This window comes from Augochlora pura, chromosome 1 (assembly GCF_028453695.1).
Source record: "Augochlora pura isolate Apur16 chromosome 1, APUR_v2.2.1, whole genome shotgun sequence".
NCBI classification, from domain to species: Eukaryota; Metazoa; Arthropoda; class Insecta; order Hymenoptera; family Halictidae; genus Augochlora; species Augochlora pura.
This window is the reverse complement of record NC_135772.1, coordinates 3,581,123-3,596,589: the sequence shown is the minus strand read 5'-3', so window position 1 is coordinate 3,596,589 and position 15,467 is coordinate 3,581,123. Positions and strand designations below refer to the sequence as shown.

At 40.5% G+C, this 15,467-nt stretch overlaps 3 protein-coding genes across 8 annotated transcripts; 1 reads left to right on the top strand and 2 right to left on the bottom strand.

Moving 5' to 3' along the window:
• Nucleotides 1-1,896: 1,896 nt before the first annotated feature.
• On the bottom strand, nt 1,897-3,509 carry Eif5 (eukaryotic translation initiation factor 5). Its single transcript, XM_078178788.1, has 3 exons — nt 2,454-3,509; nt 2,130-2,315; nt 1,897-2,037 (listed from the first exon to the last, which is right to left on the bottom strand). Exons 1-3 carry the CDS (start codon nt 3,507-3,509, stop codon nt 1,918-1,920), a joined length of 1,362 nt encoding a protein of 453 aa, XP_078034914.1. The 3' UTR covers nt 1,897-1,917.
• A 275-nt stretch (nt 3,510-3,784) lies between these two features.
• LOC144469081 (uncharacterized) lies at nt 3,785-15,078 on the bottom strand. 3 transcript variants are annotated; one of them, XM_078178996.1, is made up of 4 exons: nt 14,788-15,078; nt 14,462-14,700; nt 4,082-4,406; nt 3,785-3,920 (listed from the first exon to the last, which is right to left on the bottom strand). In XM_078178996.1, the coding sequence occupies exons 2-4, from the start codon at nt 14,481-14,483 to the stop codon at nt 3,881-3,883; spliced, it is 387 nt and encodes a 128-aa protein (XP_078035122.1). In that variant the 5' UTR covers nt 14,484-14,700; nt 14,788-15,078; the 3' UTR covers nt 3,785-3,880. The 3 variants fall into 3 exon arrangements, with proteins under 3 accessions (XP_078035122.1, XP_078035113.1, XP_078035131.1); XM_078178987.1 differs by having other exon boundaries at nt 14,462-15,078; XM_078179005.1 differs by lacking the exons at nt 14,462-14,700; nt 14,788-15,078 and adding an exon at nt 7,647-7,781.
• Nucleotides 8,177-12,600, top strand: LOC144469056 (uncharacterized). 4 transcript variants are annotated; one of them, XM_078178969.1, is made up of 6 exons: nt 8,177-8,278; nt 9,144-9,294; nt 9,481-9,654; nt 9,724-10,000; nt 10,700-10,965; nt 11,035-12,600. In XM_078178969.1, the coding sequence occupies exons 1-4, from the start codon at nt 8,195-8,197 to the stop codon at nt 9,741-9,743; spliced, it is 429 nt and encodes a 142-aa protein (XP_078035095.1). In that variant the 5' UTR covers nt 8,177-8,194; the 3' UTR covers nt 9,744-10,000; nt 10,700-10,965; nt 11,035-12,600. The 4 variants fall into 4 exon arrangements, with proteins under 4 accessions (XP_078035095.1, XP_078035102.1, XP_078035079.1 ...); XM_078178976.1 differs by lacking the exon at nt 9,724-10,000 and having other exon boundaries at nt 9,481-9,524; XM_078178953.1 differs by having other exon boundaries at nt 9,481-10,000.
• Nucleotides 15,079-15,467: the final 389 nt, after the last annotated feature.

The following is a 15,467-nucleotide window of genomic DNA, read 5'->3' as shown; positions in this document are numbered from 1 at the left end:
GTGCGACTCACATTTTGATGAGACGTTGGCTCGGGAAGCAGCAGCAACAGCAAAGGAAGGCAGCAGAAGAAAAAGCAACAAGAAGTATAGATATGAGGCAACTTAAATTTGGAAAAATGACCAGAAGTGACCACTAGGATGACTAGAAGTGATCCCTAGGATGACCAGACATCACCACTAGGACGAACGCTGATAACTACTTGAATAACCCACTTAAATGAGCACTACTGATCATTACGATGGTCACTAGTGACCACAGGGTGGACCAAAGGCCAGCAGTAATCCATAGAAGTCCAATGGTTGAGAGCACTTCGCGAGAATATTCGCGACGAGCACATTACGAAATACGTTTACTTTCAACGACAAGGACGCGCTGACTGATTGAACAATAACATAGCGATGAACATTTACCTGGAACTAACCGTCAACAATGATTTTCATACTGCCTATTATTCAACCGAATTTCTTTCACTAATACATTTCTTATATCTGGCTTCTTAATAGTTATAACAATTCCGTTTGTTAAAAATATGGTCAAGCAACCCCTTGGCTATTTTGCCATTTAGTTTCTTAGTGACAATAACAGATAAAGTGAGTGATGTGAAATAACTTTTTAATAGGGCGTTGGGGGCTAAACAATTATCATAATTAATTAAATAATGCATAGAAATAATTTGCTCACGCAATTGTCCACGAAAATGATTACGCTTTATACATGTATAATATATTAGTAATACGAATTCTAAGTTTGTTTTAATCAATAACAGAGATGGAATTTTTTGAAATCTTAGAACACTGATTTACGCTTTCGTTGTTTTGTACTTTCTATTAAATATAATTAATAAAGAACGATAGCCAACTATTAAAAAGCAATTCAACTGATACTTCCTTCATATATTCTGGCTATAGAATTCAGAATTTAAATTACCGCTTCTAAACCACCATATTGAATTTTAGTTTGTTCAAGCTTGCAGCTGGCGTAGGTGGCAGCACTCCGAAAATTAACTGCAAAATCGAGGACCCTTGGACGGACGATACCCTGCTCACGTTTAATAATTACCGATATTTTTTCAGTTATTTTACACACCATTATCAGCAAAGCATTTTCACAACTTTCATTAAACCATTATTTAGCGAATAAAGCTTTTTATATAGTAAGTATGGTTTTATTTGTACTTTTATCGTAATAGATAGCCATACGCACTTTTGAAAAAGTACATTACACTTTCCAGAATGTAGGATTTTGGAATATCATGTATTCGACTTTATTTAACGAACATTCAAAGATAATTATATTTCTCCCTTTTTTATCGACAATATAGGGCGTATTATTCAACAAGAATAATACCAACACGTTCTTAAACTATTGTTTAAAAACAACATGGGCTTGATTAAATGGACACAATTTTAAATTGCAGTAAACCATATTTATTTGAATAATTATTATTTGAATAGTAAATAGATACAATAGAGAACGCTTTTAGCAGGCCAACTTCCCAGTAACGACGGTGAACTATATCAATATCGTTTTTTTCATTCTTCTCCAAGAGATGCATTATCAAGGCATAGAAGCGTCGTTTCTTTCAAAAATCTTTGAATAATAATTAGGAATAATGATATCAGGTAATTCGTAATTACCTTAAAGTTTAAAAACAATTAAAAGTATTTTTTACCGTACAAGATAAATATTGCTAAACTCGCGAAACAGTTAAAATTTCTCATAAAATCGTAATGGCATTATAATCACTCCTTGGCCTAAAATAACAAAATACTATGTATAGTAAGAGATTGCATTGCGACTCTTTGTATCATCTGAGAAGTGATCGTTTAATCATTGTTTATCGGACACATTTTTCCATCTTCTCTCTATAGTATTATAATATTTTCCATGTCCGACTATTGAACATGTTTGTATCTTTAAATGGCATCGATATCAAAATCATCTTCATCATTCGAATCTTCGTTAACAGCAGCAGGTTTCTGCACAGGTGACTGCTGTGGTTTCAATGACTGTTTGGCTCTATCATCATATTCAATCTATAAATACAAGAAAATGATCATAATCAAAGTTATCTTACGAATAAACGCACATTTTTATTAAGATCATATTCGGTTCCATTTATACTGACTTCTAAGTCGTCGTCTTCTTCTTCTGACTCTGAATCCTCTTCCTCAGCTTCTTTCAACCATGTTATGAACGGCGCAGCTTTGTCATGAATTTCTTGAGACAAATCTTTTGCTACAAACTTTTTAGTAACTTTACTTGCCCATTCGAATAAAGCTTTTTCCTCCAAAATGTCTGCATCGTAAAATAGCTGCAGATAAACAATTTCTTGTGATTATCCACGTATATTTATATTCCTCGAAGGTGAATTTCATTTCGTTTTTATGTACATAATCGCTACTTAAAAAATTCCTTGATTAAACGCTACAGAGGGCAAAACTCTTCTTACCTTTAAAATTCCGGGTACTTTGGGCATCAAAGAATCTTTGTGCAGGGCTATCACTTGCTCTATTCCTCTAATTAAATACTTCTGTGCCCTGGTATCATCGTGGGTGAAACGGAGTAGCAGTACTCGATACTTTTTGGTTTGAGCAGCAATGTTCTGATCAAAAAGTAACTCGGCCAAGATCAAAGGTGCTTTCATCTTGATCTCTAACCGTTCCGCCTCGGCAACTAATTCCTTATGGTTGTCCAGTTGGCCGGCATCCCGACGACACTTAACTAGCTTATAGAACATATCCATCCTCTCTTTTTCAGTCTTATCGAGATCATCGCTGATGGTCATTCCCTTCGCTCCCTCTGTCAGATCTTGCAGACGAGCTCTGACTGCTTCCTCTGACACGTCGACCGCCCAATTAACGTCGTCCCCTTCTTCATCAGCAATCTTTTGAGGTACCTCGACTACGATATCCTTCGCGCTGGTTTCGTTCTCCGGTGAACCGGATCGATCACCGTTAGCAGTGGCAGTGGTGGTGGTGGTGGTGGTATCGCCATTTGCACGTTTAGAACGTTTTCCACGTTTTCCCTCCGTTAAAGAACTGCCTTGGACTGCAGGATTCAGACTTGGTGGGTTTTTCAAGATATAGGTATTTAGTTTATGGTTGCTTTCCAATAATCCATGATGGCCGCACGCCTTGCATCCCTGCGAGATGGTAGACTTCTTTGCGCTGACCACCAGCTCGGTTTCAGGATTATCGCAGGCTGGACAGAGGACATACTTTCGAATAAATCCGTCGAGGAGATCTTGTAATTTAATGGCGTCGTGAGAACCGTTTACAATGAATCTTTCATTTTTGAAATCGAATTGGGTCTGCGCTCCCAGTTCACAGCCGAAGTACTTGGTAGGATAGGTGGCGGGTCTGCCAATGGCTTTGGCTACGTCGACCATGTTCACGATGACGGTCTTGATGCCGTTACCTTTGCCCTCGACTTTCGCTTGGATCCGCGGCATCTTGTAGCGATAAAACGCATCGCTGACGTTGCGATTCACGTTTACGCTCCCCATGGTGACTACTCTGTCGGTTCCTACCCGTTGATTGAATAACTCCCTTCGAATACGACCTCAGATGGAACGTCGTTGTGAACGCGTTTCGACGAATCACGCGCAACGAAAGCGACGGTTCAAGCCGTGATTCAGTTGTTGTTAACTAACTTTCTTGCTCTGGTCTCTTCGACCCCTATCGTTGCTTTGTTCAGGTAGGTAACGTCTTCGTCCTCGTCCTTCTTGATCTACTTTCCACGCTTCCCAGCGGCAGTTTGATTACTGTACAGCGACGTTGCCAGGTAATGGCTACCCGATGGTAGCTCGTTACGTGTCGAGTCAGGGTGATTCTCGTTGTCTGCGGTAAGGCAAGCCGCACTACCCACCGACGTCAGTCACGTTTCTCTGAACGACTGTAGCTTCCGATGCCTATTACTGCAACAGATTGTGCGTTTAATCAGTTATCTAATTACAATAGCTTAGACCTTACTAATAATGAATGCAATTTGATTATAATAATATACTTCCTGTGTATCACTGTTTTAATATATACAATATATTTTACAGCCATAGAAGAGTCAAATGATGATGTTAACCTGGAAAATTTTGAGGTCCTGTGCTTAGGCAGGACCAGATGGTTCAGAAATCGTTGGGTGGTATCTTGATGCAGATATTGCCTCGGTTTGGTGAGCAGAGGGGGGTGGTTTTCAATGATCATACACGCTGCCTGTCCGTTGCTTGTGCCACTAAGAATGCCTGGGTACCAGGTTGGAGTAGTTAACTCGCAGGTTGCTCGCAATAAACGATTATACCGTGCGTAAGTGATGGTGTTGCCGTTTATAAATCGCTTGGACAATGTCCTACTACCGCCACCTTTGCTGTACACCGATCTTTTCCCTCTGGATGATATCCTGGATGTTTCTGTAACAAAATGGACCTTGTTTTACTGACCATCCTAAAATTATAATTTAATCTAAAAATTAAAATAAAAGGTTCGTTCTTTATTTTTTTTTAAAGATTATTATATAAAGTTAATTTTCCTTTTTTCCTTTCAGAGCTAATGCTTTGCAATCAATAATTTTCTCGCGGGAGACTCGGTACATCTCTTGCGATCTATAACATCGTTTCAACAGCACACAAACCTATGTCCAGTGAGCCAAACCATTTCAATTTAAGAAACCTCCGCAGCTATCAGGACCGGTTCTAAACAGTGAGTATGACACGAATTTGTCGCGCTTCTTACTCTTGTCCATTCGCAGGAAAAATACAGAGTTTTAGGGGGAGGGGGGGTCGCGCAGGGCCTGTTAAAAACGTTTATCGTGCTGGACCATCGGTGATGATTTTTACAAAGGATACACACACGGATTTGTCATTTGTGTTTCGGTTGTCTGTTTGCCGTGATGCGTCGTTCAGAAAATTTTGTCGTATCCGCGTTTCATTAATTCGCCGCAACTAACGCTTGTCGGGGTGACTTTTCGGCGGAACCGACCGTGCTAAAGTCATGATAGCAAGGGTTGCACGCGGACGTGTCTGCGATTGAAGAAATAATTCGAAGTGACGGAATCTAAGCTGAGCGTATCGTTACTGAACCTCATCGTCTATCGCAATATCTGACAAACGAAACGCACAACAAATGACGATGATATCCGGCAACGATCCGATCGAATCATCCTTGGTTACCACCGCTCTTATATTTTCAAAAATAGTTTCCTTGTAACGAAATATATAACAAGATGATTAGTATCGCTTCGTCGTTAATAAATTCGTAACAGAGAATGAAAATTTATATTTATCCCATATCTACGTTAATTGTATTTGCCAAACATAACTGGCATCATTAATATTCGTGTCTTAATATGAAAACATTTAAAATATATTCTTCCGCAGTACTTGACCGGATCGCGGGACAGTCCCGATTCCCGATTGGTTTTGTTAGGTCGATGAAATCCTATTATGTGAAAACACAACGTAATCCGCTTTCGAGCGATACTGTAACAAGGCGTCGCATTCGTGCTGTAATCATTCGATGCGACTGAATCACGTAAATCGTTCGAACAGATAAGAGTTGATTGTTAATCACTCAGTGAACGAGAGAACTCTTTCGGCGCTGAAGAACTTCTATCTCTCGACCCCACCGTAATAACATTATTTCGCTTCTACCGACATGTAGGTATTAATTCATCGATTAATAATATGTCGAGGAAATGAATATATTTTCATTTATACCGAAGCTTAAATTTTATGTATTATAAAAATCTTGACTACATAAATTAGATTTTTCATAGAACTTAAAATATTTTTGGACAACCATATGTTCTCCTAGTGTTGCAATAGCGAAGCGCGCAGAGACTCCTTCCGCGGATAGCAAATGATTCGATTGCGGTTCATCGACGCCCCATGAAATATTCGCGTTCTCACGTGTGCATGGGGGGTCTTTCCTCCCTTCGATGCCGGTCACGCGGAGCGAAATAACACCCTAGAATTCCAGTCGCGGCGGCACGGTTCTGTACCCGACAGCCGTTTATCAACTCGGCGACGAGCAACGGAGGTGCATTCTGCCATTATCCTCTATCGATCCATTTCTAATGGAAACAGAATTTCATATCGAGAACCGGAGCGGCTCGGGTTCCAGAATAGACGATTCAGTGAGACCTCGAGTATCTAAATTAGCAGAGGAATGGCGAGGGTAAACGAATTCACAATCAATGAAACACTTATTTACGCTCTATCCGTGACCATGTATAAAGCCAATCGGTGTAACCAAGCCTTTGGTTACCGAAGCAATATTTCATTAGTATATTATACGTTAATAATTATCGTTTATATCGTCGCACACATGAAGACTTTGTTACAAATAAATTGTAAAAGAATTTAATTATCTTCGTTTTTACAAACTCGCGCTATTAATCTTTCGAGCCGGCCACGTTGTCACAGAAAACAAACGGTATACAGTTTCGTAAAGACAAGTCTCAGAACTTTCGCAATGGTTTCATCCAGGGACGATTTTTCTCCGTACATGTTTAATTGTAGATTACGATGCGACTGAAATGTATTTTATCAACGACGATTTGCTCGGAATTTTGAACCACCATTTCCGCTAGAGCATCGTCTAATATACGGATAGAGCGTGCTAGAGGACGCGTTAATGGAGTTCGTACGCCATTAAATCGCTATTTGGCCGGCGATTATACGGTGCAACGGTTTTATCACGATCAAACAATGCAGTTTGTCGTGGCTGTACAGTGTAGAAATTTCACAGCATTCGCTCAACGAGACATCTGCTGCCGAACAAACAGAGAGATGTTTTCCATTAGCGACACTTCGATGGATCATTCTTTTATATAGTCAGCAAAGCGACAATCAACGACACCAACAAGCCTTACGAATATAACGATTTCGAACTGTTTCCCCAGATTCAAGAGGAGCGCCCTTCCCGAAGGCCGAATATCGGGCAGCAGTTACCGTTGAAGAGACTTCTGAAGAACAATCGGGAGGTATGCCCACGAGAATCACGAGAACAAATCGATGCGCCAGGGAGAGAAGCTGCTAAAGCCTAGAGGTGTGCCTGACACGTACCATTGCGGAAGAATAAATAGGACTAGCCGGTCGAATTCTTGCGTACGATAGAATCCGATCCCATGGCGCACCGTGATTCCACGAAAGAATCCTCGATCACGATATACCATCGATCGCAAACTCGAAAGACTGGCGTGAATCCCATCTTGCGCCGGCTAACAACTACATCGAACCACTCCCACCGGGTCTAGATCGAACGACATCCGCGATTCGCTCCGAGCCGAGGGTAACTAGCGAACGATCATGTACGTGGCACCGCGTTTCAAAGCGGAAAACCGGTGCACACGGCGGTCACGTTGCACCGTATCACAAAGAATGCGCAAGGAGGCCACGTCGATGCACGTCACGCAGCTCATGGAACCGGGCTAACGGAGCCAAAGTCATCGGCGAGGGTTCTAGAAGATCTTGAACAACCTAGAGAATCAGCGACGACCGCGGACGAATTCGTATCACCCCGTGATTACAGGAACACAAGCCGAGATCTCTCGTTTGGTCTAGCGACGAGGCAGATATATCTTCCACCCGATCTTCTATACTTCCGTGAGTGTCCTATCGACGGCGGGGCAACCCAGTGAGGATCGTTACCTGCTCGGTACAGACGCATAAGTCGTGATTTGCCAGCGTGGCCGCAGCTGCCGGTACCCTCGGTGTCTTCCTCTAGACTCTTGCTAGGCGAACAGGGTGTGCTAAATCGAGGAAAGAAATCCGCGTGGTTCCGGTGCTGATTTCGCCCCGGACCTCTGCGCTCGCTCGTTCTCAGCTCGCCTCGGACACACGCGTCGCGGCAGATTGCGGATGTTCTCCTCCTCCTCGTCGTACTCGTTCCCGTCGTCTTTCCCGTGGTCGTTCTCGACGTACCCGCTGCCGTGCCCGTTGTGGTTACCGTCCTCGCTGTCGTGACAGTCCTCGACAACGCAATCCTTCTACGTGTATACGTGGTGGCTCTCTGGCCGGCTGCCGTAACTCGAGTCCTCGACGTCGTGTGTGAGTCGCGGCACTCTCCGGTCCCGGATCGACCTACTCCAACGGGTCCGGCGGTCGCGCACGCGTTCTTCGCCCACCGGGATACACCGTATATTGATCTCGACGTAGCCCGATCCGGACGTAACGAACAACGCGCCGGAATTTCTAGTATGCTGCCATCGTACGCTGGACTCCAGGCAAGGTCAGATTTCAGCGATCCAGCGCCACGAGGACCAGCGACTACCACTCCGCAGGTCTAGTGTCCTCTTCGTCGTTCGACGATAAGGCAGATGGTTCGCAGACGATCCCCGGGAGATTTTAGTTTGCGACGGACCGATCTAGAGCAACCGAACATCCCTCCACCGGTGCTACAAGACTTTTCTTTTCCTAGTCTTTTACAGTGAATTTTATTGATGCGCTTTTGGTTTGTCTTCGAGCATGACTTTATATTTATTAAATAAGACATTCGAACAATCTTTAGTTATTCGAAAATCAACAAAATAAAAGAATAAAAATAATTACTATTTTTTATTCGGTAAATATAATTTTGTTCGAAAAGAAATCGAAGATACAACTATTGGTCACCTCGCAATAACTGGCTCAATTATCGTAAGCGTTGTTATAGTTCAGAAGTTGGTTAGAAAATAACGAGTCATAACAGCGGAATCAAGTTGAGGAAATCAATAATTGTCAATATCGTACTGCAAGGATAAACGTCTCAGTTATAACTCTCATTGATTTCATTATGCTGACAACTATGAAACCACCGTTACGTATACTACGTAGAAATATAATAGATACAAGATTAAAATCAAAACTATTACGATATTAAGTTGACAAGTCGTTTTCGTCTCGTGCAGGCTTTACGGCTGCAGAATTCTCAGTGATCCTATTAAAGGATTTACCTGTTGATTATTTTTAAATAATCGCCTCATTCACGTGTAAATAAGTGTGTCGCGTTTATAGCGCGAAAGGACAGTGTACTGTGCACTTACTCAAGCAGTATACCAACTAACGTATAATTATAAAGGGTTACTTTGAACCGTATAACGATGTAAAACATAACTATAGAAAATTTTATTTTACACAACGAGTCATAAATTTATTAACCAATTACAGGATAAAGATAGCTCACGAGCTCCTTATCACAATGCAAAATCTACAGAAGAAATAATACCAAAGAAACGACTAGGAAAACATATTGCGAGATATTGCGAAAATGGTAGTTCAACAGATGATGAAGAAATTATTAGAAATGATGAAATTGACGGTGAGGAAAAATATGGCATTTATGACGCAGAATATCGATTGGCCCACAAATACTGTTCCACTGAAGAAACTAGTTTTATACGCCCGCTCTGTGAAAAAAGGAAAGAAAATCAATTTCCGCATTTAGTTTTCTATACCGAAAAGCTCTTTCCATTTTTTCGATAAGTAATACCGTATAATGTTTCAGAGCTATCGCGTGCCTTCTGCGAGAGGAACAAGGAGGAACACGAGGTATCGGCTTGCAGAATAGAACGTAGCGTTCGTCTTATCATCGACGACTTCCATTACGCCGTGGCATCGAGTTTAGGCGTCGTCGTAGCGACGCGGCCGATGCGTGATATTGTGCGCGCAACAGATCATGGTTCTGTATTTTCGAGCGGGTTATTATCAATCGCGTCCGGCTCGTTTACATGCATTATGCATTTTCTAGAAACAATCAATCATTTCTGACGGGCTGATACGTTTGGGTGAAGGCCAAATCCGCCGCGTTGCTTTACGAAAAGATGTATCGCGGCTGAGACAGATCCAATGCGATAATGCCGCATGCGACTCCCTTATGCAAATGCGCGTTGCACCCGCTTCGACCCGTGCTGGCTGGGTGAAGGTTGCGTCGCTGACTGCGTAAACGGACTCGAACATGTCGCGATAGTCACGGTGTGTACCGTGCAAGTTCTACATCAGCGCACGGTTAAATTTACAGGAAATCGGTACGGTTAAATTTATACATCCCAGGCCCCACTCTTCTCCCACCATAATGTTTCGAATTCGTTCAATACGCAGGGATAAGAAATGATTATAGTAACAAGAAAGGAGACATATACAATACTTTCGACGTTCTGACAATGTTAACATCTCCAGAAAATGAACATTCGATTAATGCGATATACGTCATTTTCAATAAGTATTTCAATCCATTTCGTCATTGCGAAACAGATTTCGCAGATCTAAAATTAGCATACCGGAACGTCTATTCGAAACAGGTGTTACGAACATTATTTATGCGAAGTTTTTTTACTGTCTGGACAGATTTTCATCGAGACTCAATTTCACCTACCATTGAATCTTAAACTTTCTAAAAATATCTGAAACGTTACAACTACATCGAGTAACCTTACAGCTCGCATCATTAAATTTATGAAAAAAGGTCTGGTTAGGTATCATTTATAAAGAAAAAGGATATTGAACTGAGACTTTTTTTAATACGTTAACTATCACACCGGTATCTATAAAAAGAACGTAGTCCAATATTGAAGAAATTAATTTTAAATATAAAAAGCTAAATCAAGCGCTTCGACGCTGAGATTCGAAATAAGTTCAAATCATAAAATTACAAGATTTAGCATGCAAATGCCTAATACGACGTGCCACTCAAACTATTAATAACATGTATTTTCTTTCAATATCAGAATGGAACAGAAACGTCAGCAGATAGCCCACGGTTGCTAATAAAATGTACGAATACCATATCCAAGATGTAACGTTTTCCCAGGATAACGACACTAACAAAGTCAACTTGAGAAGGAACAAGAAATTATTGGAATACGAAGCCGCGAGAAAACGACAGAATTGATAACGCTGCCGTCGGGGGATGCGTTGCAGGAGATAATTGTGCGTTGACCGAACTTGACACACAGAAACGGGCGACGCAGCGCTCTCAAACGGAATCGATCAGGTCAGCTAGCAAATTGTTTACTAGAGCAAGTTTAAAATGCAACGCTATCTAGCAACTTTCACTCCGCAGGAACGTTACGTAAAGCTGCGTGCCCGGCTCGAAAACGAAATGATCCTTCGAGAAAGCCGTGGGCGAATGATATCGTGGGATATGGGCTGTGCTTGCGTGGCCATAAGTACCGAATCATGTACAGACCAAGCGAGAAAGAAGTGCAACCACGCCTATAACTTACAATTTCTGGTATTGGTGCAATGCTGACGAGTTCAAAATTATTTCAGAGATTTTCCCACCGAAGATCTCACCTTCCAGATAACTAACAATAGTTACTAACTATGCAGTAATAAAAGTACGATTTTATCAACGTGGCTACACTGTGACTTCGTTCCATTAAATTGTATAAGAGATTTTCTATTTCGAGCAGTATGCATATTTCAAATACGTAATCGTAGGTAACTAAAGTAGCAACTATAATTCAAACTGCGAGTGCTGAAATAGTTTCGAACGGTGTTACATTTTGCTTCATGTACGTAACAATTGGTATGCTATCGTTACTGAAAATCTGACATCTACGAAACTAGCAAGCAAAACAAGAAATGGACGATTTATGTTCAACTTCATAATCGAACGTTACTAAAAGTCGTTGTACGCCTTCACGAGACAATTACACGAAAGCTAATGTGTAGATCTTGCAAAATCATGTATGCAATTATTCAAATAGTCTTAATGATATGTTCGAAGTTTGCAGCGAGCCACTGGTTCTTAATTAGTGACTTGACGGACATTAATATTGAATGGTTCATTGCATGTTTCAGAAATATAGACCGGAAAAAATGATTAACGAGGAAAACAGATTTGAGAAATGCTAGTTGCACGAACAAAATGTAACATTCAAAGAAAGAACTTTAATCGATCTGGCAGCATACGAGGAATGTTTAGTATTTACTGCAACGAATCGTTAAATAAATAGAATTATCAGCGACGAACGATTAAATGCTTGCGTAACAAAACCGATGATGACCCTCGATCGTTCAGAAGGAAAGAGATTGGAAATGATTGGAAAAGTTCTACTGCGAAATTTTATTTTTGTCCACATTCCTATTCGGAGGTTCTTGGAAACCGTGAATGGTACGAGTGTACACTGATTTCCGTCGTCGAGATACAGACAATAAAAAGTCAGTATAATTTGATCAACAAAAATATTTCTTTAATAGTCTTAAAAGCATTACAAATTATATGAATACAAATTTTTAAAAATCAACAATGTATGTTTCCGATTTTACATAGCATTGGACATTGATTAACAAACAGTTCCAATTCCGATACTTTCGAATGCACAAGATCCCCTGACTATTGTACCACGAGTACAAATTTGATTAAACTTTTTTTACACAAAATACAAAATCATGATCGACGCTTTTATACGTGACGCTGTTTACATATTTGTTATCTGTTTTTTTTTTGTTTCAATAAAACAACGAAAGTACTTTCCGATCACTCTAATAATAAAATCGGTGCCGCTTCGACGACAACGGAAGTATTTGCTCACGCCTTTTGTTCTCAAAAGATGGCGCAGCTAGAACCAATTTCCGGTCTGCAGCATGGCCAGCTGAGAACCACTGATGAACTGATTAAGAGGTATTTATTATTTTGCATCGCTATCGTGCGGCTATGCATACTTAAGGGTCAAAGCAGGCCATCTTAAGCCGCAGATAAGCGGAAAAAATAAGGCATGCGTGTACGAAGGGAGCAGAAGGTCCGATTACACGCGAGAACGTTCGAAGAATCAGTTTCAAAACCGGACCTGAACGAACCCTCGTTGATCTTGGCTGGCACAAAATAAAATATTATACTAAACAACAAATAATCTACCTTCTCAACCAAAACCATAAACGGTAGATTTATATTAAACAGTAGATTTTAAGGTACCATTTTTTCCCTTAATTTGCTTTTATTGAAATATTTTATTTGCCGCTACGCCGTATATTTAAGACCATTTCTTTTGTACAGAATATTTCAAATAGCATTTGTGATACTATTCCAATAGAATCTTATCTAGATCCTATCTTGATCGCTATTAAATATATATACATATATTTTGTATGTGATGGTCATTATCTTCCGTCAGTACATTTCTTTAACCAACGGAAAAGATAACGCAGTAAACGCAAATACTAGAAAGTTTGATTCAACGAGAATATTTATTGTATTGGACATCCACTGTTCGTTAAACAATTCAAGCCTGAATTAGGTGATTGAATCCAAACAAATATTATATAATCGAGGAAAGGCTATTCGTCAAATTAAGAGTTAACCTTTTGGAATCTTATTCCGATTCAATCAGCGTTGTACTCAATTCCATTTCGAAATGAAGATATTGCGAGATAATGATTATTTCTTGGAACATAAACAAACACTTTTAATGGAACACCGGACTCCTAATGAATCAAAATAATTATTCTTATTATCCTCCTGATAATTTCCTCGTGTATCGTCATTCGAGATTGATTAAAAAAATTCCAGGCACAGATTAATTTTAGCGATTGTATGATAATTGACGAAAAAAAAATATTCCAAACACATATCAAAGAATTGTGAAGGAAGACGTTCTAAATCATGTCTACAAATATATACGAGTTTGATCCAAATAGCGGCAGCAACGGCTTGAAAAACATTTTCGGGTGTTTTTAATCAGATTTAAATTATTAATAAATTAGAGTTAACTTCACTTCTTGTGTAAGCATAAATTAAAAACAAGATATAGCCGTAACCAAAATAATGTTTGTTTATTCATCATCGATACCGTAAAATTGAAACATGTTCGTACATGCCTGAATATGTTAAACGGTATCGGAGAATCGATTTCTTTGTTAGAGAGAGAAAGAGTGAAATAGTGATCATAATTGCTAATCATCGGATGACATTGCACTTTGTAACGAACGTAAAAATAAATATTGATATCGTATGCAAAATTTCGTGACAGATAACCAATCGGAACAATCGATTCCCCGATGTGGTTACAAGAAACAATAAGTTAGATCAATTATTACTGCTGCTTTCCACGTAATGCAACGTTACGTTCCACTTGTTTCTCATTTATAGCCGAAAAAGGGGAACGTGATTCATCAGTGTATTGATATCACGCGGTATTACTGTGATCGTTTCGGTATCGGTCATACGAGAAGCTCGACCAGCCGTTTCGGTCCACACGATATAAATTTCACCAACTAATATTGATCGTTTTACCGCAGAAATGTCGAGAACACTTGCGAGGAAAGTGGGGAAAAATGAATAGGCCAGTAAAGACGGCAACACACGTTCGAGAAGGATAGAGAATGGAAAAAGAGATAGAGAAACGTTTCATTTCCGTAGAAACGGGCCGCATACACCGTGGATCGGCGCACGTTCCTCGTGTCCAAAATGGCTGGTCGCTAAAATTAGCGTCGGAAAGCAACGAAAGAGATACCGGATAAGAGTACCATGCCCTGATTCAACTCACCTTGACGTCGAAGAAAAGTCATATAAAATAGTATCGCCCTGCTGGACGGCCGCCTTCTAGCGTGAAAATTGAACGGGTGTTCGTGGGTGTATCGAGACAGATGGATCGCCCTGTCGGGTGCACCCCAGTGTCTCGTTTTTACGTTTCGCTACGATATCGCTTGCGAAAGTTCTTCGTCAGAATATGGTCGGTCGCCTCGATGTGACACCGTGATGATGCCTTCCGATTTTCTTGATAATCTTTCAAATCCAATAACTCAGTCGAATCCTGTTGGCGAATTGTTGTCCGCTCTCGAGGTTTCTGCGGCTGTAGCGTGCTGTGCTTACCTTTTTCGCTCACGACGTATACAGTATACACACTTAATGTACGTTCCGGCTTCTGAGACGGCTACTGCCTGAATACAACTGCAAACGCTCGTTCGACAAAACCAGGCTCGTATCGTGACTTGCGGATCCCTGTTTATGATAACGCTACCCCCACCATCATCCAGGCTATGTTTCTTTTAAGTATATGTTACTACGTATGTATGTATGCACAGTATAATTCGCAGTGACGTAACATGAATTTCATGGGTTTTATTACATACAGTAATCGATCCTATTAGTGTACATCTCCAGGCCATAGCTTGATCCGTTAGCGAGGATTAATATAGAAATTTTTTTTCTCTTTGGTTGGCAGTTCACTGATGAGACAATGCTGTCCTCAGAGTCAAAGAAAAAGAGGGAGAACAGCGAGCGAGCAAGAGAGCACGAAATCAGCACAACTACATGTGGAACAAGTCACTTCACGAACGTAGAGCTTACCTCACATGCATCATGTTTGCGGTCTTATTCTTTTCGCGCATCCATTCAGTTGACGTGCCATCAGAGGCACGTGACGCGAAATCGATAATTATATAGAGCTAATAACTGTGATATAGTGTGAGGTAAAATGGATTTTTTAAATAGTAAATAGACGCAGAAATAGACATTGTAAATACGTTTTCGAGAATCTTCTGATGGCGCGT

Excerpts from the sequence above, each read along its gene's own strand:
- LOC144469081 (XM_078178987.1), bottom strand. The coding sequence starts at position 14,483 with ATGACTTTTCTTCGACGTCAAG. Across the intron at positions 4,407-14,461 it reads GACTTTTCTTCGACGTCAAG|AAACATCCAGGATATCATCC; the intron begins GTGAGTTGAATC and ends ATTTTGTTACAG. Across the intron at positions 3,921-4,081 it reads AGGACCTCAAAATTTTCCAG|TAATAGGCATCGGAAGCTAC; the intron begins GTTAACATCATC and ends AATCTGTTGCAG.
- Eif5 (XM_078178788.1), bottom strand. The coding sequence starts at position 3,509 with ATGGGGAGCGTAAACGTGAATCGCAACGTCAGCGATGCGTTTTATCGC. Across the intron at positions 2,316-2,453 it reads AAGTACCCGGAATTTTAAAG|CTATTTTACGATGCAGACAT; the intron begins GTAAGAAGAGTT and ends GTTTATCTGCAG. Across the intron at positions 2,038-2,129 it reads AAGAAGACGACGACTTAGAA|ATTGAATATGATGATAGAGC; the intron begins GTCAGTATAAAT and ends TTGTATTTATAG.
- LOC144469056 (XM_078178953.1), top strand. The coding sequence starts at position 8,195 with ATGCTGCCATCGTACGCTGGACTCCAGGCAAGGTCAGATTTCAGCGAT. Across the intron at positions 8,279-9,143 it reads CAGCGACTACCACTCCGCAG|GATAAAGATAGCTCACGAGC; the intron begins GTCTAGTGTCCT and ends AACCAATTACAG. Across the intron at positions 9,295-9,480 it reads TAGAAATGATGAAATTGACG|AGCTATCGCGTGCCTTCTGC; the intron begins GTGAGGAAAAAT and ends ATAATGTTTCAG.